This window comes from Zingiber officinale, chromosome 1B (assembly GCF_018446385.1).
Source record: "Zingiber officinale cultivar Zhangliang chromosome 1B, Zo_v1.1, whole genome shotgun sequence".
NCBI lineage: Eukaryota > Viridiplantae > Streptophyta > Magnoliopsida > Zingiberales > Zingiberaceae > Zingiber > Zingiber officinale.
This window is the reverse complement of record NC_055986.1, coordinates 2,657,933-2,683,308: the sequence shown is the minus strand read 5'-3', so window position 1 is coordinate 2,683,308 and position 25,376 is coordinate 2,657,933. Positions and strand designations below refer to the sequence as shown.

General features: G+C 38.9%; 5 protein-coding genes across 5 annotated transcripts; 2 read left to right on the top strand and 3 right to left on the bottom strand.

Annotated features, from left to right (window-relative positions):
• Positions 1 to 11,756: 11,756 nt before the first annotated feature.
• On the bottom strand, positions 11,757 to 12,653 carry LOC122046851 (pathogenesis-related protein STH-2-like). The gene is made up of 2 exons (XM_042607757.1): positions 12,335 to 12,653; positions 11,757 to 12,240 (listed from the first exon to the last, which is right to left on the bottom strand). Exons 1-2 carry the CDS (start codon positions 12,636 to 12,638, stop codon positions 11,933 to 11,935), a joined length of 612 nt encoding a protein of 203 aa, XP_042463691.1. The 5' UTR covers positions 12,639 to 12,653; the 3' UTR covers positions 11,757 to 11,932.
• Positions 12,654 to 14,718: 2,065 nt separating this feature from the next.
• Positions 14,719 to 15,480, bottom strand: LOC122005424 (pathogenesis-related protein 1-like). The gene is made up of 2 exons (XM_042560819.1): positions 15,232 to 15,480; positions 14,719 to 15,144 (listed from the first exon to the last, which is right to left on the bottom strand). Exons 1-2 carry the CDS (start codon positions 15,407 to 15,409, stop codon positions 14,837 to 14,839), a joined length of 486 nt encoding a protein of 161 aa, XP_042416753.1. The 5' UTR covers positions 15,410 to 15,480; the 3' UTR covers positions 14,719 to 14,836.
• A 4,435-nt stretch (positions 15,481 to 19,915) lies between these two features.
• Positions 19,916 to 20,724, bottom strand: LOC122004567 (pathogenesis-related protein STH-2-like). Its single transcript, XM_042559712.1, has 2 exons — positions 20,478 to 20,724; positions 19,916 to 20,385 (listed from the first exon to the last, which is right to left on the bottom strand). Exons 1-2 carry the CDS (start codon positions 20,653 to 20,655, stop codon positions 20,078 to 20,080), a joined length of 486 nt encoding a protein of 161 aa, XP_042415646.1. The 5' UTR covers positions 20,656 to 20,724; the 3' UTR covers positions 19,916 to 20,077.
• Positions 20,725 to 22,007: 1,283 nt separating this feature from the next.
• On the top strand, positions 22,008 to 22,791 carry LOC122046841 (pathogenesis-related protein STH-21-like). The gene is made up of 2 exons (XM_042607749.1): positions 22,008 to 22,257; positions 22,340 to 22,791. Exons 1-2 carry the CDS (start codon positions 22,080 to 22,082, stop codon positions 22,645 to 22,647), a joined length of 486 nt encoding a protein of 161 aa, XP_042463683.1. The 5' UTR covers positions 22,008 to 22,079; the 3' UTR covers positions 22,648 to 22,791.
• A 1,117-nt stretch (positions 22,792 to 23,908) lies between these two features.
• Positions 23,909 to 24,944, top strand: LOC122003537 (stress enhanced protein 2, chloroplastic-like). The gene is made up of 2 exons (XM_042558887.1): positions 23,909 to 24,291; positions 24,378 to 24,944. Exons 1-2 carry the CDS (start codon positions 23,992 to 23,994, stop codon positions 24,645 to 24,647), a joined length of 570 nt encoding a protein of 189 aa, XP_042414821.1. The 5' UTR covers positions 23,909 to 23,991; the 3' UTR covers positions 24,648 to 24,944.
• Positions 24,945 to 25,376: the final 432 nt, after the last annotated feature.

Here is a 25,376-nt window from a genome sequence, read left to right as displayed (position 1 = left end):
AAATTAAGCATCCCGTGCTCGCCCCGAACACACAACTTAATTTTATCAATAATAATTCATTCCACTAGAGAACTATTATTGAACTACCGCACCAATCCCAAATTACATTTTTGGGCTCCTTCTTATTATGAGCGTGTTAGTCTCCCTGTGTTTAAGATATCGAATGTCCACTAATTAAGTGAGTTACTGACAACTCATTTAATTAATATCTAAGTCCAAGAGTAGTACCACTCAACCTTATCGTCATGTCGGACTAAGTCCACCTGCAGGGTTTAACATGACAATCCTTATGAGCTCCTCTTGGGGACATTATCAACCTAGTATCTCTAGGACACAGTTTCCTTCTATAATCAACAACACACACTATAAGTGATATCATTTCCCAACTTATCGGGCTTATTGATTCATCGAACTAAATCTCACCCATTGATAAATTAAAGAAATAAATATCAAACATATATGCTTGTTATTATATTAGGATTAAGAGCACACACTTCCATAATAACTGAGGTTTTTGTTCCTTTATAAAGTCAGTATAAAAGAAACGACCTCAAATGGTCCTACTCAATACACTCTAAGTGTACTAGTGTAATTATACAGTCAAGATAAACTGATACCTAATTACACTACGACCTTCTAATGATTTGTTCCTTTCCATTTTGGTCGTGAGCTACTGTTTATAATTTATAAGGTACTGATAACATTATCTTCTGCATGTGACACCACATGCTATATTATCTACAATATAAATTAATTGAACAACTACAAACAAATGTAGATAATTTGACCAAATGTGATTCTTTATTCAAAACAAATATTTACAAAAGCTTAGGCTTTCAGTATACACTCCAACATGAACAAGATCCTTCATTAGTTAGCCTTTCATCTCCTGATTCATCCTTCCAAGCTTCCGAACCTTCTCCTCCTTCTTCACCATTTACAATTTCCGCTAGTTCCTCCATTCTCTTCAAACAAGCTCATGGGATACCATCTCAGCTTGGTCAAACTTCTACCCCTGCCTCGTTTGGACTACTTCAACTAAAGGAGTCACTAGGCAAATTCTGGTTACAATCTCAAGCACACATGAAGAGAATCACTGTATCTGAACATACTGATAACCATAGTCACCAAGCTATTGCAGTAAGTTTCTAACCCCACTTCTTTATTTTGTGACTACAATATGTAACCATGATGTTATTCTATCTAGTTTTATGCTTCGAGCTTACATATGGGGAAGCTAGTTGTAGATTTAGAAAAAACTAATCAAACTTTGAAAGACAAGGTAGAGGAGTTACAAGTCACTTCCAACCTTCCTAACACTAAACTTACTCAACTACGGGACCAGGTGTCACGCCCCGGGGGAGTCCCTGCCAGAAGAAATTTCGGCAACCTCTTCCTTGTACGGGTGACAATATGAAACTTCACTACAAACCCTCAGGGCCACACAACCCTCGGCCAACACAGCTGGAACAATAATAATATAAGAACTAAACAATTCACGTAGTTAATAATAAATCAGCCTCCGGCTGACTACACAACCACGTAGTTTATTTGAAAACCACCTACTCCACGAGAAACCATCGCAGCAGAAAATAAGTAGTAGACCAAAACTCGATAAAAATCCTTTAGTACAATTCTACTCCACAAGTATACATAAATACATAACAAGGAACCAAAAGTCCAAAGAGTAGAAAACTATCGTGACGCAAGGTGGTGGGGGACTAGCGACTGGAACCTCCTGACGGCCTCAACATGAAAAAAAAATATAATCAACGGGGTAAGTCCAACACTCAGTGGATACCAAGTTGACATGCATAGTAAACTATAACTAATAGTAATAATCATGGAGTACAGTTTCCTTAACAAAAGCTGGAAATGCAAAACAGAAAAGGGATGAAGAAAACTATACTCACCAGGGCCTCTTATCAGAATAATAAGGTCGTCAGATCGAAAATATCATGCCTCCTGTATGCATGTCAATCATATGCATCCACCAAATATGCAGCAAACAAAGTGCAGCAAACACAAGCAATAAATGCAATCATGCATATGATGCAAATGACATGTCCTGGTCACCCCTGACGCCAATCAGTCATCTCACACACGATGGTGAGACCGAGTGGGTAAGGTTGTGACAACTGCGCACTCTGCCATCACTGCTCCTGATGAGTGACCGAGTGGACAGCATGTTGTCGGAGTACATCTATCCTCCTACCCCAAATCATAAGTGGGGGAGCTCAATGCTCTCATCTCCCTGAGTCAGTCCAGAGGAGGGATCCCTGACATGCTACCACGCTGTAGTCACACAACCCATGAGCGGACCAGCGGAGCATTGACAGAGCAACCTACTGCAACACACCCTGCATGAATAAAAACCACTAATCCATGAGTGGTTGTGTGTGCAGATCCATGTAACTGGCGATGTGCTCAACAATAATGGAGCTGCCAATCGCTCAGCATGCAATCATGTGAGATGGTGCATGACACTAAGCATGAAGATCCTGACCATATCTACGTCCATAAAATATGTACCCAAAGAATATACATGGATCAAATAAGAAAATCTAGGTACACGTGTCTGATATGGTAAATATCTAGTCATGTATATCATAAGACACGGTATGTCACTACCACTATGAGCATAAATAATCATGGAAATAATCACGCGGGTATAAACCATAAATGCAAAACAGATAAAATCATGCAACAGGTATCATGTAGTGACATACCCAAGCAAAGATGAACATAATTATTACTAGAGGCTATAACCTAATAAGTATATCAACATGACATTATCAAAAGATATAAGTCAAGGTGCCCACCTCCAATGTAGATTGAGCTAATCAACCTCTATGTCGAAGCGCTCATCCCGGATCCGAATCCTGTAATAAATTGTCCTGTAATAAATTATATGGTTTAGCTAAATTTTATTGTAAACAAAATAGCTAAACCAAAATCCTTATTTACTAGGAACCCTAATTCATTTATTAACCTCGGTTAGCTACCTAAAATGAGTCTAATCCAAACTTAGATTAGCTCCATCATTTAACCCTAATTAAATATATCTCAACGATCAACTTGGGTTAGTTTCCATAACCCTAATTATTCCATGTAGATTTAAACCAATATTTAAATCAACCTAAACTTAAATAAATTCTAGTACAATTCATTCCTAACCTTTCCTAGCTTCAAATCTGTGTGCACTATAACAACAGAAATAATTCCTCTACTCCTTACCTCAACACCAAGCCTCTATCCTGATATACGTACTGGTAGAAATTCATAACTGTCAATTTCATCAAGAACTTCTTCACTTGATTTTGATACTGGAGGAAGTTTCCTAACTATTTCATTTCTTTTAATTTTTTTTTTATTTCTTCTGAATGGGTGATCAACTAGTAAAATTTTTTGATGATTATGAAACCAGAATATCTTTCCATTGTAAGACAATTAAAATGCATCAGACTCCCTGATACAATTTAGACATGCCAACTTGTCAGTCGTGCTCCATCCTAATAACATTGAGTATGCTGAAAAAGTATTAATTGTCCATAATAAAGTAGCATGCATTGTAAATTTTGATTTACTTTCAATGTTATAAGTCTCAGATCCTACATTCCATAAATGTAACGCCCGAAAATTCTCAAAATAAATTTTAGAAATATTCTATTATTTTTCTTGAATTTTAGAATATTTTTATGGAATTTTTTTGAGTAGCAGAAGTAGCAAAATTAAATAAAAACGTAAAATAGCTTAAACGGGAATTGAACCCGAGACCTATTAGACCCTACGATTTATAGATGACCTTAGTAACCAGGGGGGCCCAGCAGGGGTGTGCTGAAAGAAGAGGAGAGAAATTATATTTATGATTTAGTTGGGTCGTATTAATCACTTAATATAAATAGGGAATTTAAGTGGGGATTTATTATTTTGATCGACAACTTTCCTCACCCTCACCCTCACCCTCACACGCCGCCCTCTCTCTTCTCCCGCACCTTCTCGACACGCCAACCTCAAGAGACCTAGGGTTCCATCCCTAGGGTCGTAGGAGCACCTTCCGGCGACAACTCCGACACGAGGACGCTCCCCTCCGCGAGAAGAACGCGTAGACATAAGAGGATCACCGAAGAGATCTTCTTCTCCGGAAACCTAGCGATCGGATTGTAAGAAAACTTAGCGCAGGATGTAAGTAACCTCTCACCTGCAGTATAAGTAGCTAATCGTATGCTTTTAGGTTCTTAGTTCACTTTTATGTTCTTAGTGCAGCCATATGCAGAGTTAGAGCATACCCGGTGCACGATAAAATGATTAGTACAGTTATATGCTACAGTAGGTATTTTATTAGCTCAGTTAAATGCCATAGTTGCATTTTAAATAACATATATAGTCTTGCTTCAGTTTATATGGGACTACGATCCAATGGGTGGGCTCCCATAGTCGCCTCTAGGTTCAGATAACCTAGCTCTAGGTTCAGATAACCTAGTAAGAGCAAGATAAGATAAATCAGTTTATGAACAGTATTTTACTTTTATCAGTGGCACTGTACTGGACTCTCAGTTGTCCTTGGGTTGGACTCCCATAGTCGTCCCTAGGTTTAGATAACCTAGTAAACCCTACTGGATTCGGGACTAACTACCTCGGGTCTAGTTAGGGATGCACGCATAGCAAGTACAGTTGTTGGGTCCATCAGCAGTATGATTATTATTTTTATCTATTATGAAAGTAGTTTTCAAAACTTCATAACTCAGTTAGATGAATACAGTTCAGCTTCAGCATTAACCTAACATAAGTTTTAGCTTAGCTTATGTATCGGTTTAGTTTCCTTGATGATACAACAATTAGTATTATGTTCAGTATTTGATTGTCATGACTTACATGTCCAGATGCCATGTTTTTAGCATTTCCAGTATGATCATCAGTATGTATTTCAAATAGTATCTTTTTAAAGCATGATTTCATCGAATGCATGTTTTGTGAGGTAGATGGTTCTTACTAAGCTCCCAAGCTTATAGTTTCATTTTCCTTATACTGTAGATAAAGGTAAAGGGAAGATGGACTAGCGGAGGCTGGAGGGCAATGCGATAAGATGTGTGTGAGAAGGAACCTGGAATAAAGATTTTTGGGAACTAGCAAATTTAAAAACTTAGTATTTCCTTATGTTGTTGCTTTTCTGCACTTTTAGGATGTTAGGTATCATGAATTGTGAAACTATGTATTATGCCATGCTTAGACTACTAATTGTCTTGATATTAGATAGCAAGGTATGAGTAATAACATGCCTAGTAGTATTGTTTTATGTTTAGTTGAATTCTGAAAGCTCTATATGAGTTCGTGTGGGATTTCAGTGAAATCAGAAACCCAATTGATCAGCCGATCAATTGAGAAGTCCTCAATCGATCAGCCGATCGATTGGGAAGTAATTCCCCGCGAACAGAGAGTAGTTGAATCGATCAGCTGATCGATTGAGAAGTCCTCGATCGATCAGTCGATCGATTGAAACGCGACTTTCGCGTACAGTGAGCTGTTGAATCGATCAACTGATCGATTGAGGTTTCTCAATCGATCAGCCGATCGATTGGGAGAACTCCCCGCGTACAGAACGTTACTGAATCGATCATTGGATCGATTGACTAGGCTGGATCGATCAACCGATTGATCCAGAAGGTTCTTCTGTGCACAGAAGCACGTTGAATCGATCAGTGGATCGATTGAAGACTTTTCAATCGATTGAGTCCCAACTCAATCGATTGGGGAAGTCTAATTTCAGCTGGAAACAGCTAATTTCAGCTCCTAGACTATATGAGAAGTTTAGATTCCAGATTTTACGGCAAATAGCAGAGATTTTAATTAGTACAACTTTCCGCATTTTATAGTTTAGTTTAGCACAATGTAACTCCCGGCCTTACAGTCTAGTCAGGAGAAGGTGGGTCGTTACAGAGTGGTATCAGAGCAAAGTTTCATACTTCCTCCACACACACATCAGCATTGAACCTGCAACTTCCAAGTAAGAATATCTCTCACTTTATTTATGTTTCTTACTTTCATGTTTATAGATAACTAAAGCATGTTCATATATGATATAGCATCTAATATGATAGTAGTAGTTATATAAACATGATTGTATTAGTTATGTGTGTCATCTATCTCTCTAGAAAATGGTACGAGGACGCCCAGCTAAAAGGGCACCAGTTACTGAGACCCAGCATGAGGCAGACAGCTCAGTGTCTCCCTCAGACCTTGCAGCAGTAGTGACTCAGTTACAGAAGCAACTAGCTGAACAGCAACAAGAGATAGCCACCCTAAGGGCTAATCAGCAGAACACTCCCACTGCCACCCCGGAACCTAACAAAGCAACCCCAGTAGTTACAGAGGTTCCACCAGTCCAGCCTACAGCACCAGCATCCCCAGCAGCAGGGGCAAAGAGAGAAGCCTATCTGATCCAGTGACAGAAAATCAAGTTAGAGAACTTCTTAGGCACCAGTGAACCATGGGATGCCCAAGCCAAGTTCAAAACACTGGAGAGTATGATGGAGCTTCTGGACTGGCCAGAGTATGAAAAGGTGAAATGCGCCTCCTTCTGCCTGGCAGGAGATGCACGTATGTGGTGGGAGAGGATTAAAGCGAAGCGCCCAGTGAACCAGATGACATGGGCCGACTTTGAGAGAGAATTCTTTGAGGAGTTCTTTCACATGAGGGTCACAAACTGCCACTACGACGAGTTCACTGAATTTCGTCAGGGCAACCTTTCAGTTGAGAAGGTCGTGAAGAAATTCAACAGACTGGCTCGTCTATGCCCTGAACTAGTCAGCACTGAAAGAGAACGAGTCCTGTTGATGCTCAAAATGCTAAGGCCGGAAATAACACTGAACGTGGCCATCGGCGTTCATAGGCCGCAAACCACTGAAGAACTGGTAAGTAGTGCTCTGATCACCGAGTATTACCAGAACAACATCAAGCAGCAGAAGCAAGCCTTCTCAGAGTCCAAAGGCCAAGGAGGCTCAGGTACTCAGAAACACTAACTGGAAAGGGAACTCCAGTAACAAACATAAACCAGGGAGTTACCCAAAAGGAGGACCAGCTAGTAAACAGCCTAGCTATCCCAAGTGTTCTACTTGTGGGAAATTCCACCCCGGAGTTTGTCGCAAGGGCACACGAGGATGCTTTGAATGTGGCCAGGAAGGACATATGGCTAAGCAATGCCTGAACAAGACCAGTTTTCCCCCACTGCAGTCGATTCAGTACGGAGACAAACCAGCCCAGCTGCACTAGATGCAGGCTACTTTAGATGGTCCACACATCAGCCAGGGCAGACTAGAAGCCCCCTCAGCCACGACGAACGCGAGGATCTACTCACTCACCAGAGAGGACGTAGCGAATGCCTCGACAGTTGTTACAGGACAGATCAGTATTTTACAGCAAAGTGTAACTGTCTTATTCGATACTGGGACAACCCATTCTTATATATCCAGGGCATTCGCTGAAAAGTTGGCAATAACTCCAGATGCACTTAGTGGTCAGTTTTTGACAACATTACCTTCAAGAGAAACCATGACATCCACGCACTGGCTCCGAGCAGTGCCAGTCATTATAGCAGACAGAGAGCTTTTTAGTGATCTGATAGTGCTAGATATGGCTGACTACGATGTCATCTTGGGAATGAACTTTCTGATCAAGTACGGTGCCTCTATAGAGTGCCGTAAACAGAAAGTTGTATTCCAACCTAAAGCAGGAGTACAATTTGAGTACATCGAAGAACCAAAGAGAAAGGCCAAGAAATTTCTCTTAGCTCTGAAAGCACAGAAACTACTGGATTCAGGATGTACGGGATTTCTAGCACATGTAGTCAGTACCAGTCAGGACAAGGACCAAAAGCTAGAAGAGGTCCGAGTCGTTTGTGACTACCCAACAGTCTTGCCTGAGGAACTACCGGGCCTAGCACCAGATAGAGAAATTGAATTTGAGATAGAACTCATCCCCGGTACAAATCCCATCTCCAAAGCACCCTACCGCATGGCTCCAGCAGAACTGAAGGAACTTCAGGAACAACTACAGGAGCTGCTCGACAAGGGTTTCATACGCCCTAGTCACTCACCATGGGGAGCGCCTGTGTTGTTCGTGAAGAAGAAGGACGGGAGCATGCGCCTGTGTATAGACTACCGAGCACTAAACCAAGTCACGATTAAGAATAGGTATCCTCTTCCTAGGATAGATGACCTGTTTGATCAGCTAAAGGGAGCAGCATTGTTCTCTAAAATAGATCTCAGATCGGGATATCACTAGGTGAGAGTTAAAGAAGGTGATATACCCAAGACAACTTTCAGGACCAGATACGGACACTATGAGTTCGTAGTCATGCCCTTTGGCGTGATGAATGCTCCAGCTACTTTCATGGACCTCATGAACAGAGTATTTAGAGAAGAATACTTAGATAAGTTTGTTATCGTGTTCATCGACGACATTCTTATCTATTCCGGAACTCAGGAAGAACACACAGAGCATCTGAAGATAGTACTACAGACCCTTCAGCAGAACCAACTGTACGCCAAGTTCACGAAATGTGAATTCTGGCTCAATCAGGTATCCTTTCTGGGTCACATCATCTCCAAGGATGGTGTCATGGTAGACCCCAGTAAGATAGAGGCTGTGAGTAACTGGAAAAGGCCTAAGAACGCTAGTGAAATAGAAGCTTTCTGGGATTAGCAGGCTATTACAGAAAATTTGTAGAGGATTTCTCCAGGATAGCCTCCCCATTGACAGCTCTCACCAGGAAGAACAGAAAATTTCAGTGGATAGAGGACTGTGAGAACAGCTTTATCGATCTAAAAAGAAGATTGACCAGTGCTCCCATTCTGACTCTGCTAGAAAACACAGACGGTTTGATATTTACAGTGATGCCTCTAAATTGGGACTAGGAGCAGTACTGATGCAAAATGGCAGGGTGATCGCCTATGCCTCCAGACAACTCAAGGACTATGAGAGGAACTACCCTACTCATGACCTCGAGCTTGCAACAGTTGTCTTCGCCCTCAAAATTTGGAGACATTTACTTGTATGGAGCTCAGTGTAGAGTGTATACAGATCATCAGAGTCTGAAATACTTCTTCACCCAGAAGGATCTGAATATGCGACAGCGCAGATGGCTCGAGCTGGTCAAAGACTATGACATAGACATCCTCTACCACCCAGGAAAGGCCAATAAGGTGGCAGACGCACTTAGCAGGAAGTCCAGTGCCACCTTACTATCCCTAGTAGCCATGTCACCGCCCCTACAAAAAGAGATTACAGATTTCGGTCTCGAACTTATAGTTGGGCAACTCTCTACTATGACATTAGCATCTACCCTGCTTGGTGACATCCAGACAGCTCAGGGTCAGGACCCTGAAATTCAGAAAATCAAGCAAGGGTTAGCAGAATCAGAAAGTGGAGAGTTCAAAGTATCTGATAGCGGGGTATTGTATTTTGGTGACAGACTATGCATTCCGGATCAGGAGGAACTACGGAGGAAGATCCTAGACGAGGCTCACAGGACTCCTTACGCGATGCATCTTGGTTCCACCAAGATGTACCAAGACCTAAAGAGACGTATTTGGTGGCCTGGGATGAAAAGAGACATCGCTAGATATGTCAGTACCTGTCTGACCTGTCAGAGGGTCAAGGCAGAACACCAGAGACCAGGAAGAGTTCTGCAGCTTATTCAGATTCCAGAATGGAAATGGGAGGATATTTCCATGGATTTCATAGTGGGACTACCCAGAACCACGAATGGTTTTGATGCCATCTGGGTAATAGTCGATAGATTGACTAAATCAGCCCACTTCTTAGTCATCAGGATATCCTACTCCATGGAGCAGCTAGCTCAGTTGTATCTCAAAGAGATTATCAGACTGCATGGAGTTCCACGGACCATCATTTCAGACCGAGACAGTAGATTCACGTCACACTTCTGGGAGTGTGTACAGTCAGCATTGGGCACCAGGTTAAAGTTTAGCACAGCTTTCCATCCTCAGATAGATGGGCAGACGGAGCGAGTAAATCAGGTACTCGAAGATATGCTCCGAGCGTGTGCCCTAGACTTCAAGGGAAGTTGGTGCAAATATCTGTGTTCAGCGGAATTTGCATACAACAATAGCTATCAGGCCACTATCGGTATGACACCCTACGAGGCTCTCTACGGGCGGAGGTGTAGATCTCCAATCTGCTGGTATGAAAGTGGTAAACAGAAAGAACTAGAGCTTTAGACAGATCTAGTAGCGGATACCACAGCAGCTATACAACAGATCCGCCAGACGATAGAGACAGCTCAGAGCCGCCAGAAAAGCTAAGCTGATACACGACGTCGACCCTTAGAGTTTTCAAAAGAATAATGTTCATAATAAAGCAAGAGTTGAGGGATCAATATGTAATGGATATTTAGTTGAAGAAAGTTCCTTCTACTCTTATTATTTTGCTAATAATATGAAAACTAGACATCGTAAGTATTCTCAAAATTCTGATGATACTCAACCAACAGGGGCAGAGGGAGAGGGTCACAACCTCTTTCCATCGATGTAGTTAATGACATTTATTATGATGTCGTCTGTGGAAGGAAGAAGACATCCGTCTACGAGCTTGACTCTCAGACCAAAGTTATGTATGAGCGGATAAGGACTCCAGGTATTTGGGGTCGTCCTATTTCCTTCTCCTCATATAGTGAGGTATGAGAATTGTAGGAGGAAAATGAGGACTTGCGGACTCAAGGATTGCCATTGGAGGAGACGATGACCAGAAGGGACGTAGAGATACGAGAGATGCGACAGCGACAAGCTCAGACTGAGGTGATAGCTTATCATATGCAACATTTGTAGGACGTTATCTCCTAATTCATAGATGTTTGGGTCGCATCGTTTGAAGTCCCAGGACATGCAGGATCTCGACCATTCCTCTACATAGTAGATTATTTCGAGGTATGTACTATTTATCTTAACTTTTAATTTAGTTAAAAATAATTTTTTTTAATAATTATATGCATCTCTGATTGTATTATATATTTCCATGATCATTTTCAAATTTGACATATTTTTATCCCAGGAATGCAAGTATGTATTTTTAAAGAATATCCACTAGCTAAACTACTTATCAATTTAAGATAAGTAGTTATATTTTCGTAGTTTAACATCGCATTTTCTATTCACAACTAATCTCAATGAAATTTCATGCAGAACCCGAGATGATTTTGTTTCTTATTTTGATTAGGATGTATTGTATTGGATTACTTTGTATTGGATTCCTTTGTATTGGACAAACTTTATCTTATTTTAGATTCGTACCAGTGTTTGGATTTACTATTATGTATCTAGTGTTCATGTTAGTTTGGCTAGATTATTATGTTGTTTGTGATTTGTTGTGTGTTTATTATGTGTTGTAAGTTTGTTACGTTGTAATTGTTGATGTATAATGAGTTTGTTGTAAGTTTTATTGTTATGTATTATAAGTTTATTATGAAAATCATCGCTTGTGATGCTTGGAGTGATTTAGATTTATATATAAATAGGAAAAATAGGAAAAAGGAGAAAGGCATTAGTAAACTATATTATAGAATAATGATGGAAATTTAAGTTTTCGTTGCTATTGGCTGAATATCGATACTCTCTACGATACTTTTTGATATTATGGATTAGCGAAAGCGACCGATATTTCACCTTAACGAAGATTTCGCTCCGTTTGGCTAGTAGTGATACTCTCTCCGATTGACTTTCTTCTTCTATAACAAAGCATGATTTGAAAGTAACATAGCTTTTATTTGTAGCAAAAGTTTTACACCAAAGTTTCCAAGCACTCTAGAAATGAGTCCAATTATTGAAGACATTTTACTGCTAAATTCATGATAAACTTGAACTTATGCTTAGATAGCAAAGATAGCAAGTTCTGATGGACTCATGAGTCACATATGAATTCATGCATAGACATCAGGATTAGCGAGCAAGTATCCTTCGACAGCTTTGAGGACTCCAATGGATCCATCTCTAATGGGTTTTAGCTCTTCCTCACTAAGATCCTTGTCCCCGAGTGTTTCATACTCCATCTTGATCTTTGCAATGCAACTATCAGCACCCGAAGGCACAAACACTGACTCATAATCAAGTGACTTGAGTAGCACGCCAATGAGACCTCCTTCGGTGGCTGTGTTTTTGAAAGTGTAAGTTGCCTCATCCAAAACTACTATTTTGTTCTTGTTGAAGCTTCCCAGTGGCATATTAGAAGCTGCATTTTGCCAATGAAACAAAAAAACATATACATATAATCAGCATGTCGAATCTTGTAGAGCCTTTGATTTACTTAAAATGTATAAATATACCTGGAGCAAAGTAGAAAACATTGACGGCTCCAATTCCCTCTCCAATGCGCTCAGCTTTCGAGAAAAAATCAGGCAAGAGCTTAGGGTACAAGATGTGGGGTTCGCACACTGCTCCTTTCCAGAGCCTTGCGGCAGAGACATTGAGGGTGACCTCATCGGTGCAGGAACCAGACACCATTTTGTTGCTGAGGATGCAGACTAGATCGCAAGTGACTAGAAGAGGTCGAACTACCAGTGGATGAAGTTGCAGGGGAAAAGGACAGTCTTTATGTAGACCTTGAAGGTACGGTGCCGGGTCAATCATGGAGTGGCGGGTCAATTTGGGCGTCTACGTGAACACGTTCAAACTTCGGCATCTGGATTTATCTTCATGTGCGACATGATAAGTCAATTATTGCCTGGAGATGGATTTGTTTCTTTTGTACACTTGTTTGTTTCCCCTATTATTTCAAAGTATTCCGCACAGCTCATTGGCATCTAGCCAGACTTACTTTTCAACAAGATTTTGACTCGGGGATGGTTCCAAAACGATAGAATTTATGCAACTGTTAAGTATGAATGTGGTGTGGCTGAGGGAGAAAATTAAGCGTTTGGTCATTCAACGTTTGCTTGCTGGGAAAATAAAATTTAAGTAATTTCTTTGGTTCGAGAGTAAAGAATTTACGGAGGTTGACTGTTGGAAACTTGTAATTCTAGCAGATTCAGAAAAAAGAGTGACGCGTAGAGAAAAATCTCTAGAATATCTAACTAGGCGAAGTATCGGTTTTGGTTCTGGAAAAAAATTGAAAGAGAATTCATAACAAGGAATGAAATAAATAGTTAATAAAATATCAACATAAATTCCTTAATATTTGATTTGTAAGTATACTGGCAAAATATTTTATTTGAGCGATTAGATCAAATTAATTAGTTTATCTGACTTATTTAAGTGGTTTGATTTGGGCTAGTCTGCTCGAGTTATCACCCGATCCACTCATCCCATCCAAATGTCTCATCTTGTTTGGTTCACATGGCTCTCCTGATAATTATATTATATTGTGAGAAATATGAATGGAAAATAGATAGAAAGGAAAAAGAGTTTATTGTGAGTGAGATTTTAATTTCACATTGAAAATCTCATGTCAAGTTTATTGGTTTAAATTGTTGTACATGCATTAATGATGTGAATAAATACATGGAGAGAAACTCTCTCTTACGCATGGATACACAGGGGATGTAAATCTAGGGTCTAAATTGTACTAAACCAAGTTGACTATATGCGAGCACAACCTAAGTCCTTTATAAGGAGAAGGTCATTACCAGAGCAACAATCTTGAAACACTACCGGAGATTGGCTGAATCTGTTTCAAAGAAATTGCTTGAAAGTAAGTCTCGACATCTTCATTTCCTGACTCGATGATCCAGACGGTTCTTCCACTCGACATCTACTCGAATGGCTTGCGCCTCGACTCTGCACTCAGAGCATTCGGCCGACTCGACATGCCACTCAGAATCAGCTAAGACTCGGACTCGATGATACGAAACAGTCATCTTCCAGAAAATCTAGCAACTTAACCTAACTTTCAAAGCCGACAGTCTAAGATTATCTGCTTAGGTTATCTCGACAGATAAGTTAAATTGATTTTATATAATTTTAATTCAACTAAAATTTCCTAATATCTCTAGCAGATTGTCGAACAATCTTGAAATAGATTATATTCTGTTGAGATGACCACAGAAATGGTTGAGATTCAACAGGCTCAACGCGTGAAGGCCCCCTTCGTCCCGATTGGAAATGTTCCAATCAACCATGAAAAAAGGCCAGAGAGGTTCACTGAGTTGAACTTCAAAAGATGACAGTAGAAAATGCTCTTCTACTTGAGTACACTAAATCTGACTCAATCATTACTACTTTTACTATCGATTTAAAGAATCATTGCTTGTTTCAGCAAGTAAGCTGTTATCTAGTTTATAATGTTTTTTCTTCTTCTTTCTTTGTACAGAATTTAGTCATCTGAAAATTATTCAATTCAGTGAAGCCAGTTGGCACTATTTTGTTTGATCCACTTGTAAGAAATGGCTTGGCTTCTTGTATTTAAGATTCACTGAGGCGAACATATCGAAAACAGTTAGGGGTCGTTTGATACGCGTGTTTTTCATTTTCATTTTCTGAAAAACGCGCGTTTTCTGGAAAATGGTATTTGGTTTTCGTTTTCCGCGCGCGTTTTCTAAAAAATTGGCTATCGTTTTCTAGAAAAACAGAGAATGACAAAATATCGTTTTCTGTTTTCTAGAAAACGCGCGTTTTTCAGAAAATGAAAATGAAAACGGTGCAAACCAAACGCACCCTTATCATTTCAGTATCTTGTTTGATAGACAGAATTCTTCTTCTATTTCAGTTATCATTTCGGATGTTCATCTTTGTTTTTTCCTCAAAAGAAAACAGAGCAAGTGACAAAAATCAAAATGAAACATAGTCGAAAAGGAAGTTGCTAAGGTTGGATGAGAGATATGTATATGAATTTAAGCGTAGACATCAGGATTGGCAAGTAGATATCCTTCCACGGCCTTGAGCACTCCAATCGATCCTACTCTGTTAGATTTTAGTTCCTCTTCACTGAGATCTTTGTCCCCAATTGTTTCATACTCAAACTTGATCTTTGCAACGCAACTATCAGCGCCGGATGGAATGAAGACGGACTCATAGATATATGATTTAACAACCACGCCAAGGAGCCCTCCTCCTTCGACGGCTGAATTCTTAAAAGTGAATGTCGCTTCATCAAGCACTTCTATCTTGTTCTTGTTGAAGCTTCGTGGCAGATTTGCGGCTGTAGAGTAAACATAAGAATTCATTAGGCATGTAAAATCTCTATCGTATTTTTTTCGAGTGCAGCAAAAATCTTTAAATTTCATACCTGGAGAGAAGTAGAAAACGTTAATAGCTCCGACTCCCTCTCCGATACGCTCGGCTTTGGAAAAAAGGTCAGGCATGAGCTTGGGGTGCAAGATATGGGGCTCCTCGATCGCTCCTTTCCAGAGCCTTGCGGCTGAGACATTGAAAGCGACCTCATCCGTGCAGGAACCGGAAACCATTTTGTCACCGGGGATATACACAAAAAGGTTAGTGAGAAGAGCTGAAATTGGAAGTGGCGGATGAAGCAGAAGTGGAAGAGAAGACTGCTTATATAATAGAGAAGGCAGCAGGTGTGATGCCCGGTCAATTTGGGTGTCTCAGTCAACAAGTAGAAATTTCATTAGTCTGGATTTAGTATTCTAAGACCCCCTATTAATTATGTTAGATTATATTTATTTATTTATTTTTAAGATAATTTTATTTTTTTTCTTTTATATTTAGAATTTAAGATTTTTTAACTAAACTAAATAAGACTTTATACTCAATATTTCTAAGTATCATTTTTTAATTCAATAATATGGCTAGTTTTGTCCTTTTCTTAATTTCTAAATAATATCAGAGCGGTTCGTCTTTTTTAACCTGATTTTTACTACTGCTTCTATTATTGTTTCATGTTATATTGTTGTCTTTTACTGTTGCTATCGATTTCAGCACTGACATCTTTTTCTGCTGATTTCGACGTCGACACCCTATGCTGCTGATTTCGACGCCGACACTCTTGTTTGCTAATTTTGGTACAAACGCCTTATCCTGCCAATTGAGACGTCGACGCTCATTTCTACCAATTTTGGTGCTAACGCTCGTTTCTGCTGATTTCAACACCGAGGCTCGTTTTTGCCGATTTCAACACCGACGCTCTATGCTGTCAATTTTGGCACCGACACTCTTTTCTGTCGATTTCAGTATTGACACCTTGTATTGACGATTTATATGTTCGACATCCTTTTCTATGTCAGATTCTTTGTGTGACCATGTGTCATCCTGCACCAGTTTTTACAGATATTACAGATGTGTATCCTTACAGTTTGGTTATTCTGAACATTATTGTTTCTGTCATCATATATGGTCGTGAAAATGCTTCATGGAAATCTGATCCATATATGTTGGAGCAGTTTCAACAATTCCTTCCTTCACAACCCTCTGTTATGTCAGCTTCCTCTCATATAGATTTGTCATCGTTTGATATTTCAGGTATATCTTCATCATTGTGAATTTTGGACTCTAGTGTCTTCCATCATATGTCATCTAATTTATCATCTTTTATTTCTTTTTCTCTCCGTTCATCTATATCTATTGTGACTACTGATGGTGCTCCTATATCATTAGTAGGTGTCGGTTCAATTGTTATATCTTATTTATCTTTTACTGATGTTTATTATATTTCGAGTCTTACTTTATATCTTATTTATGTTAGTCAATTATGTGAGTCTAGATACCTAGTCTCTTTTTCTTCATCCAATTGTTATATTTAGGACCTGCAATCTCAGAGGCTGATTGGGATAGGCCGTAGGCAAGGAGTACTCTATGTTTTAGATATACTCAAAGTACCAGAAGTTGTAGCTTCGAGTGGGATTTATCATCTTTTCATCTGAGTCGTTCATCTTCTGATTTTTTATTCGTGGCTCTCGTTTAGGTCATGTTTTAGTATCTCGTTTGCAGTTTTTAGCTTCTACATGAGTATTAGGACCTTAAAAAAGTTCTGATATTTCTGATTATAGTGGTTGTAAACTGGCCAAATTTTCTTCCTTACTATTTTTTAAAAGTTTTTCTTTTTCTTCTTCTCCACTTGATTTTATCTATTCTGATGTGTGAGGACCCTCTCCTATTCCAACAAAAGGGAGTTCAAGATATTATGTTTCGTTTATTGATGATTGTACTCGTTACCCTTAGGTTTATCTTATGAAACACAGGTCTGATTATCCTACCATTTTCAACAACTTCAGAGCTCTTGTGAAAACTCAACATTCTAGTATCATAAAGTGTTTTTGTTCTGATTTGGGGGTGAATATACTTCGAATCATTTTTCACATTTACTTACTTTTGATGGTACTATTCATCAAACCTCTTGTACAAATACTCCTGAACAAAATGGTATGGTTGAACGAAAACATAGGCATCTTGTTGAAACAACCCATTCATTTTTATTACCTGCCAGTGTTCCTAGTACCTAGGGGGAAGCAATCCTTACCGCTGCTCACGTGATTAATAGAATTCTAGTCTCACACAAGTCAGGCTTGTCACCTTCTGAAAAATTATATGGCCATACTCCTCTCTATTCCTCTTTGCATGTTTAGGGGATTGTACTTGCTTTGTCGTTCGTCCATATGTCGAGTAAAATAAATTAGCCTTTCGGTTTGCTCTTTGCATCTTTTTTGGTTATAGTGTTACTAAAAAAGGATATTGTTGCTTTAATCTCGTTAGTCAAAAATTATATGTCTCTCGTCATGTTGTATTTCTTGAGTATAATCTATTCTTTTCTATTCCAGCTAGTTTGCATAATATGACAAAGTCAGATCTGCTTTACATTGATCCTTTCAATACCGACACTGAGGAAGTTTCACCCACAACTCCTACTAGTAACTTAATTGAATCTGGTACTTTGATTCCTAAAATATCCACTGCACATGCTCCTCCTTCTGCCACTACCCAATCATCTTCTGAGGTTGCAAATGATCCTTCTCTCCATCATCGTCAATCCACTCATATTCCTAAGTTTACTAAACTACCAGATTTTACTTGCTCTTGTTATTCTCATTCTTTTACTTCATTTGTTGCATCTATTCATTGTCTTTCTGAGCCTATATCCTATAGAGAAGTTGTTGTAACCCACTTTGGCAGAGTGTTATGGTTGAGGAACTAATTGTTTTGCATCAGACTTATACATGGGATTTGGTTTCATTGCCATCAGGAAAATACACTATTAGTTCTCGTTGGGTATATAAGATCAAAACTAAATTTAATGGATCTATTGAATGATACAAAGCTCATCTTGTTGCTAAAGGTTATTCTCACGAGTATGACATAGATTATGAGGAAACATTTGCTCCTATTGTAAAAATGATAACTGTTCGTACTTTGATTACTGTTGCTTCTGTTTGTCAATAGAGAATATCTCAGATGGATGTCAAGAATGCATTTCTAAATAGTGATCTTTATGAAGAGGTTTATATGACACCTCCTCTTGGTATTTCACACCAATCTAGTGAAGTTTGCAAGCTTCGTAAAGCGTTTTATGGTCTCAAACAAACACCTCATGCTTGGTTTGAGAAGTTCTCTACAGTGATTACTTCGCTTGATTTTCATCCTATTAATCATGATTTAACATTATTTGTCAGATGTATGAGTGCAGGTTATATTCTTTTATCATTATATATTGATAACATGATTATTACTGATGATGATTCTGATGGAATTACTTTCCTGAAGTCTGAGTTCGCTAATTGTTTTGCTATAAAAGAATTGGGTATACTACGCTACTTTCTCAGCATTGAGGTTGTTTATCCCCCGAAAGGTTATCTTTTATCTCAGTCAAAATATATATCTGATCTGTTTGAGCGTGCTCGTCTTACTGATAATAGAGTCATTGATACTCCTATTGAGACTAATACTCGATATTCTCCATCCGAATGTTCACCTTTGTCGGATCCTAATTTGTACAGAACAATTGTTAGAAGCTTGGTTTATCTTACCATGACTCATCCAGATATTACGTATACTGTTCATATGGTTAGTCAATTTGTCGCTGCACTAACTACAATTCATTGGACTACTATTCTTTATTTTCTTAGGTATCTTCGAGGCACTCAATTTCAAAGTCTTTTATTTCCTTCGACTTCATCTCTTGAGCTTCGTACATACTCTGATGCGGATTATGCTGGTGATCCTACAGATTGTAAATCTACTACTGGATTGCAAGTTTTTCTTGGTGATTCCCTCATTTCTTAGAAGATTAAGAAATAAGATGTTATTTCTAAATCTTCCACAGAAACTGAGTATCGTGTCGTGGCCTCAACTACTTATGAGATAATTTGGTTGCGTTGGTTGCTTGCAGATATGAGTATCTATCTTATCAACCTACTCCGTTATATTGTGATAATCAGTGTGCTATTCAAATTACACGCAATTTAATTTTTCATGAGTGGACGAAACATATTGAAATTGATTGTCACATTACTCGCCACCATTTTTAGATTGACACCATCATATTGCCTTTTAATTCCTTCAAATCTACATATTGTTGATATGTTTACCAAGTCACATTCCGTTTCACACTTTCATTTCTTATCTGATAAACCCTCAATACTTCTAGCTGTAGCATCATGAGTTTGAAGGAGGATGTTATATTATATATATTTATTTGTTTATAGTTTTTAAGATAATTTGATCTTTTTCCCTTTTATATTTAGAGTTTATGGTTTATAACTGAATTATATAAGACTTTATATTTAGAGTTTATGGTTTATAACTGAATTATATAAGACTTTATACTCTGTATTCTAAATATCAATTTTAAATTCAATAAAATAGTTAATTTTTTCCAATTTCTACAGATTAATCCACTTTTAATAAATTATCATTTCAATATCAGCTGGTTTGATAAATAGAATTCTTCGTCTATTTCAGTTATCATTTCAGTTCTTCATCTTATTTTTCCTTTTTTTCCCCTCAATAGAAAACAGAGCAAGTGACAAAAATAGCAAATAACATTTATTAATGCTCTCTTAGTAACTATAATTCATCCATTTATTGATCACATTTATTGAATAAGATTCAAAGTGGAACATAATCTCAGATAGCAAAGTTGAAAAGGAAGTTGCTAAGGTTGGATGAGCGAGATGTGTATGAACTTAAGCGTAGACATCAGGATTGGCAAGTAGATATCCTTCGGTGGCCTTGAGCACTCCGATCGATCCATCTCTGTTGGGTTTTAGTTCCTCTTCAGTGAGATCTTTGTCCCCAATTGTTTCATACTCAAACTTGAGCTTCGCAACGCAACTATGAGCACCAGATGGAACGAAGACGGACTCATAGGTGAGTGATTTAACAAGCACGCCAAGGAGCCCTCCTTCGACGGATGAGTTCTTAAAAGTGAATGTGGCTTCATCGAGCACTTCTATCTTGTTCTTGTTGAGGCTTCCCGGTGGCAGATTTGCGGCTGTAGAGTAAACAAAAGAATTCATTAGCATGTAAAATCTACCGTATCGATCGAGTGCAGCAAAAATCTTTAAAAGTCTTTAAATTTCGTACCCGGCGCGAAGTAGAAGACGTTAATAGCTCCGACTCCCTCTCCAATACGCTCGGCTTTAGAAAAAAAGTCAGGCATGAGCTTGGGGTACAAGATATGGGGCTCCTCGATCGCTCCTTTCCAGAGCCTTGCGGCTGAGACATTGAGAGTGACCTCGTCGGTGCAGGAACCGGAAACCATTTCGTCGCCGAGGAAATGAACTGAAAGGTTAGTGACGGGGAGAGCTAAGATTAGCAGTAGTGGGTGAGGAAGAAGTGGAAGAACCGATTGTTTATATAGATCTCGTAGGCACCGTATGTTCTACGGGTCAACTGCAGCGTTGCGACGGGTCAATTTGGGCGTCGACTTTGAAATGGAAGAAGTAGAAGGTCGACAGCTAAATTTAAAATACAGCTTATATATTAAAATATTTATTTATATTCATCCTTAATGTACCTCTTGTGTAAGGATAAATTAATGAAAATATTAGGGGCAAGTAAATCATCGTTTATCACATGACAAAGTAGGTAGGGTATTCTAGTTGTCACTGATACTTACGATTCTATTCCTAGTTATAGAAATTTTTTCTTCAAATGGGATACGGAACCAAAGAATATTAGACTTTTAGGCTATCCATTACGTGCATTTTTCGATTTATCCTGGTAGAAGGTGAAAAATTCTGTAGAACGGATCAATCATCCACAGTACTAGTCAATGAGGTTAATTGATTTATTATTTTAGCCCCAGGCTACGATACAATGACAGAGTATTCAGATTGTCACCTAAGTATCTATGATTCAATTCCCAGCTATGATAAATTTGTAAGAATTTTTTTTTCTAAATAGAGTGCAATTAAAGAATATAGGACTTCTTGATCGCTCAAAACAAACACTTTTTTATTTATCCTAATGGCTAATGAAAAAAAATTTATATTATCGAATCGATTACCGTAAAATTAGTTAACGAAAGTAACAATATTTACTAAGCAGATTTAATGACCGGAGATAGATTTGTTCCGTTTAGTAGATTTTTTTAGAAAAGGAAACAAGAAAAATCGAAACATCCTGGACGGTTCATTAAACATTTATTTATTTCAGCAAGATTTTGACTGAGTATTATTCCATAAGAGAATCCAATGCTAAATAAGCACAGTCATATATGAATTCGGAATTATTGTGTTCACGGTGTTGTGCATTTAATGAAGAAAAACTTGGTTGGTCGCCGACGTTGAGGATAAGACCTTGCCCATTAATCTACTAGACTAGTTTATTATGAATGAGTTAATCTTTCTTTATCAGAGCACCAATATTCAACATGTAGTGGAGAACACTTCAAAAAAATTTGTGAAACTTGACTCTTTGAACTCTTCTAACAGGGACAATTTGAAAGCAGCGGCCAATAATTTACTAAAATAGCGGATTAATATTAATAGGTTTCCAGAATACTGAGACAAATCCAACGAAATTTCTACTCGTTGGCTCAGACGCCCAAATTGACCCGGCACCACAGCTAGCTGCTGCCTTCTCTATCTATATAAGCAGCCTTCTCTTCCACTTCCGCTTCATCCACCGCTGCCCATTTCAGCTCTTCTCACTCACCTTTTAGTGTATATCCCCGGCGACAAAATGGTTTCCGGTTCCTACACCGTCGAGGTCCCCTTCAATGTCTCAGCTGCAAGGCTCTGGAAAGGAGCGATCGAGGAGCCCCATATCTTGTACCCCAAGCTCATGCCTGACTTTTTTTCCAAAGCCGAGCGTATTGGAGAGGGAGTCGGAGCTATTAACGTTTTCTACTTCGCTCCGGGTATGAAATTTAAAGATTTTTGCTGCACTCGATCGATACGGTAGATTTTACATGCTAATGAATTCTTTTGTTCACTCTACAGCCGCAAATCTGCCACCGGGAAGCGTCAACAAGAACAAGATAGAAGTGCTCGATGAAGCGACATTCACTTTTAAGAACTCGTCCGTCGAAGGAGGGCTCCTTGGAGTGCGTGTTCAATCATTCACCTATGAGTCCGTCTTCGTTCCATCCGGCCCTGATAGTTGCGTTGCGAAGATCAAGTTCGAGTATGAAACAATTGGGGACCAAGATCTCAGTGAAGAGGAAATAAAACCCAACAGAGAAGGATCGGTCGGAGTGCTCAAGGCTGTCGAAGGATATCTACTTGCCAATCCTGATGTCTACGCATAAATATGTATCTCATATCAGTCATCCATCCGTAGCATCTTATTTTTCAACCTTGCTATCTAAGTTTATGATATATGTAATTGTGAGAAATAAATGGATGAATTATCTAAAGTCAAGAGTGCATTAATAAGAGATATTTTGGTATTATTGTGAGATTGAGACATAATAACACTTGGTGGTCTTCTTCTTTTTCCTGCTTAAATTTTGGTGTTAAATTCTTTTTAGATTGCTATTATTGTTCTTTTTTTTTTTTTTAAAAAAAAACAACTCTTAATTGTACATAGAGGGGGACAGGGGCCTTAAGTCCTCCTTTTTGTTCTTATTCACAAATTAACATCCTACTACTTATTCTTATGTAAAAAAAATAATTAATCTGATTGGATAAATCAAATTTTGGATGACCAATTAAGCACTATAAAAAAAAATTTATTAGCCACAAAAATATTTATATTAACGATTCATAAATTCAACATCCCTTAATTGAAGGACAACTATTGATTCTTAAGTCAATAAATTCCCTTAATTGATCGACAACTATTGATTCTTAAGTCAATAAATTATTCTAAGGAATGAATATAAACAAATCCTTAGTTTAGTTTAATTAATAAAATCAATGTTTTATTAAAAAAAAAACTTATATTTGGTATAAAGAAATACTATAAGTAATGAATATAGAACACTTTTACGATGATAAAATTTATGTATATGTAATATTTATATTATCTTATCCAACTTATATCGGTGGTAAAAGATGAATACATCCATCCTAGTATTTCTGTCAATTTGTTTCAGGGTTAACATGGAGAAGATAAATCACGAATGACTATTAATTTTTGGAATAATAACTAACACATAAGGGAGATTAAATGACATTTTTTATTATACAATTTCCTTACAAATAAAAAAAAACTATATATATTGGGTGTTTAAGTGATTTGACATCACAGTTTACAATCCCAGTCACAAGAATCCCTAAGAGAACTTGTCCTTAAATTTCAACCGTTCGATCAGGATCTCACGGTTAGCGTGTCTTGTTATTTTACAGCGACGGTTGCGTGTGGAAGAAGAACTACGACGACTTCAAACTCCCACCTTCTCTTCGAATGCTTTCCGCGATGTCAACGTGGGGTTCTACGCGACAACAGAATGGAATCTGCGTTCCCGTCACCTTCCATGCCCCAAACTTCCCCACCTCTTCTTATCGCATCCCTCCACCTGTCTACCCGAAGACAGTAGCGCTCGCCGATGGTGGAAGGTTAGCTCACGCGAGGCGAGTGACCGCATCGCCTCCTGCGACTTAACTAATAATTTCTTCCTCGCTGTTTGCCTTCACTTCCATCGCTTCCGATGGGCACCGCCACAGTTGCGAGGGCGATCGTGTGCGAGCTGAGGCGGCAGCAGCTGCTGCCGTCGAACAAGGATCCGGCGATGCCGAAGAGAGTCCGATTGCCGGATCCTCCGGCAGAGGGAGGCAAGATCATGCTCCAGCCCAGGCTATGCACGCTGCGGTCGTACGGGGTGCGTGACGGCGGATTGATGAGGAGGGCGGAGACAGACCCGTCTCCTTTCTTCGCCTCCCTCGTCGAGTACGTCGAGAGCTCGCGCAAGAGCCAGCAGTTCGAGATAATCTCCGGTCGCCTCGCCATGGTTTGTGCCCTGTTCTCCCTTTTCGTATCATACTTATTAATTGATCTTCGAACAAGAAGAGCGAACGAAATCTTGGAGTTTGGTAGGTTGCGTTTGCGGCGGCGGTATCGGTGGAGGTGGTGACGGGAAACTCCATCTTCAAGAAGCTGGACTTGCAAGAGATAGCAGAGGCGAGCGGGGTGTGCGTGGCAGTCGTCGCCTGCGCCGCCGCCCTCGCCAGGATCTCCAGTGCTCGAATAAGAATCCGGCAGATGATCACGCTGGGATGCAACAGCTTTGTCGACTCCCTCATCGACAAGGTGGTGGAAGCCCTGTTTTGTGACGGCGAGCTCAGCGATTGGTCCGATGAGATGTAGTGGACGATGATACAATTTCAGTGTTGGAGATGAGAAGTGAGTATTTGGATTGGTAAAATAGAACAGTGTCATATATGGCTAAGAATTGGAGATGATCTCCACTGGTAAGCTATGATCTATAACTATAACACAGGAAGAAACAGAGAGAAAAAAAAAATGCAATTTTTATACTCTGGAACTCATCAATCATCGTGTGTTTTAGATTCGGGTTGCTGATCAGCTCCCATGATAATTTGTATTTACATATAGAAATTATTTGTAAATGTCAAACTTCTTTCTTGATACAATATTTATGTATTACCTCCTTTTGAATAGCAAGTTCAAGTTTATCAGAGATAACATGCCAGTTTCTAAAATTTAACGCAGATGATCTGATGAAGCAAACTGTTTGACTCATGCATAAATCTTTACAACTAATCTGTACCCTTCAAAAACCACGAATGGTAGATTTTTTTTTTTCCCTTAGGCTAATTAATCTATCCAATATACCTAAAAATCTGAGAAAGGGAGGAGATTAGAAAGGAAGTGATTAGTCTAGATGGAACTCTAAAGTTCTTAGAGAAGATGCTACTTCTTCTCTGCCTCGAGAAGATTGTTTTTTATTGAGTTGAAGAAAATGAAAATGAAGCTCGAGTCTAGAGTTTATATAAATAAATTTATAGCTAATGATGTTAGGGTTCAATTAAAATCTTATATTAGAAAGATTTGGTAAAGATTATAGGTTTAAAA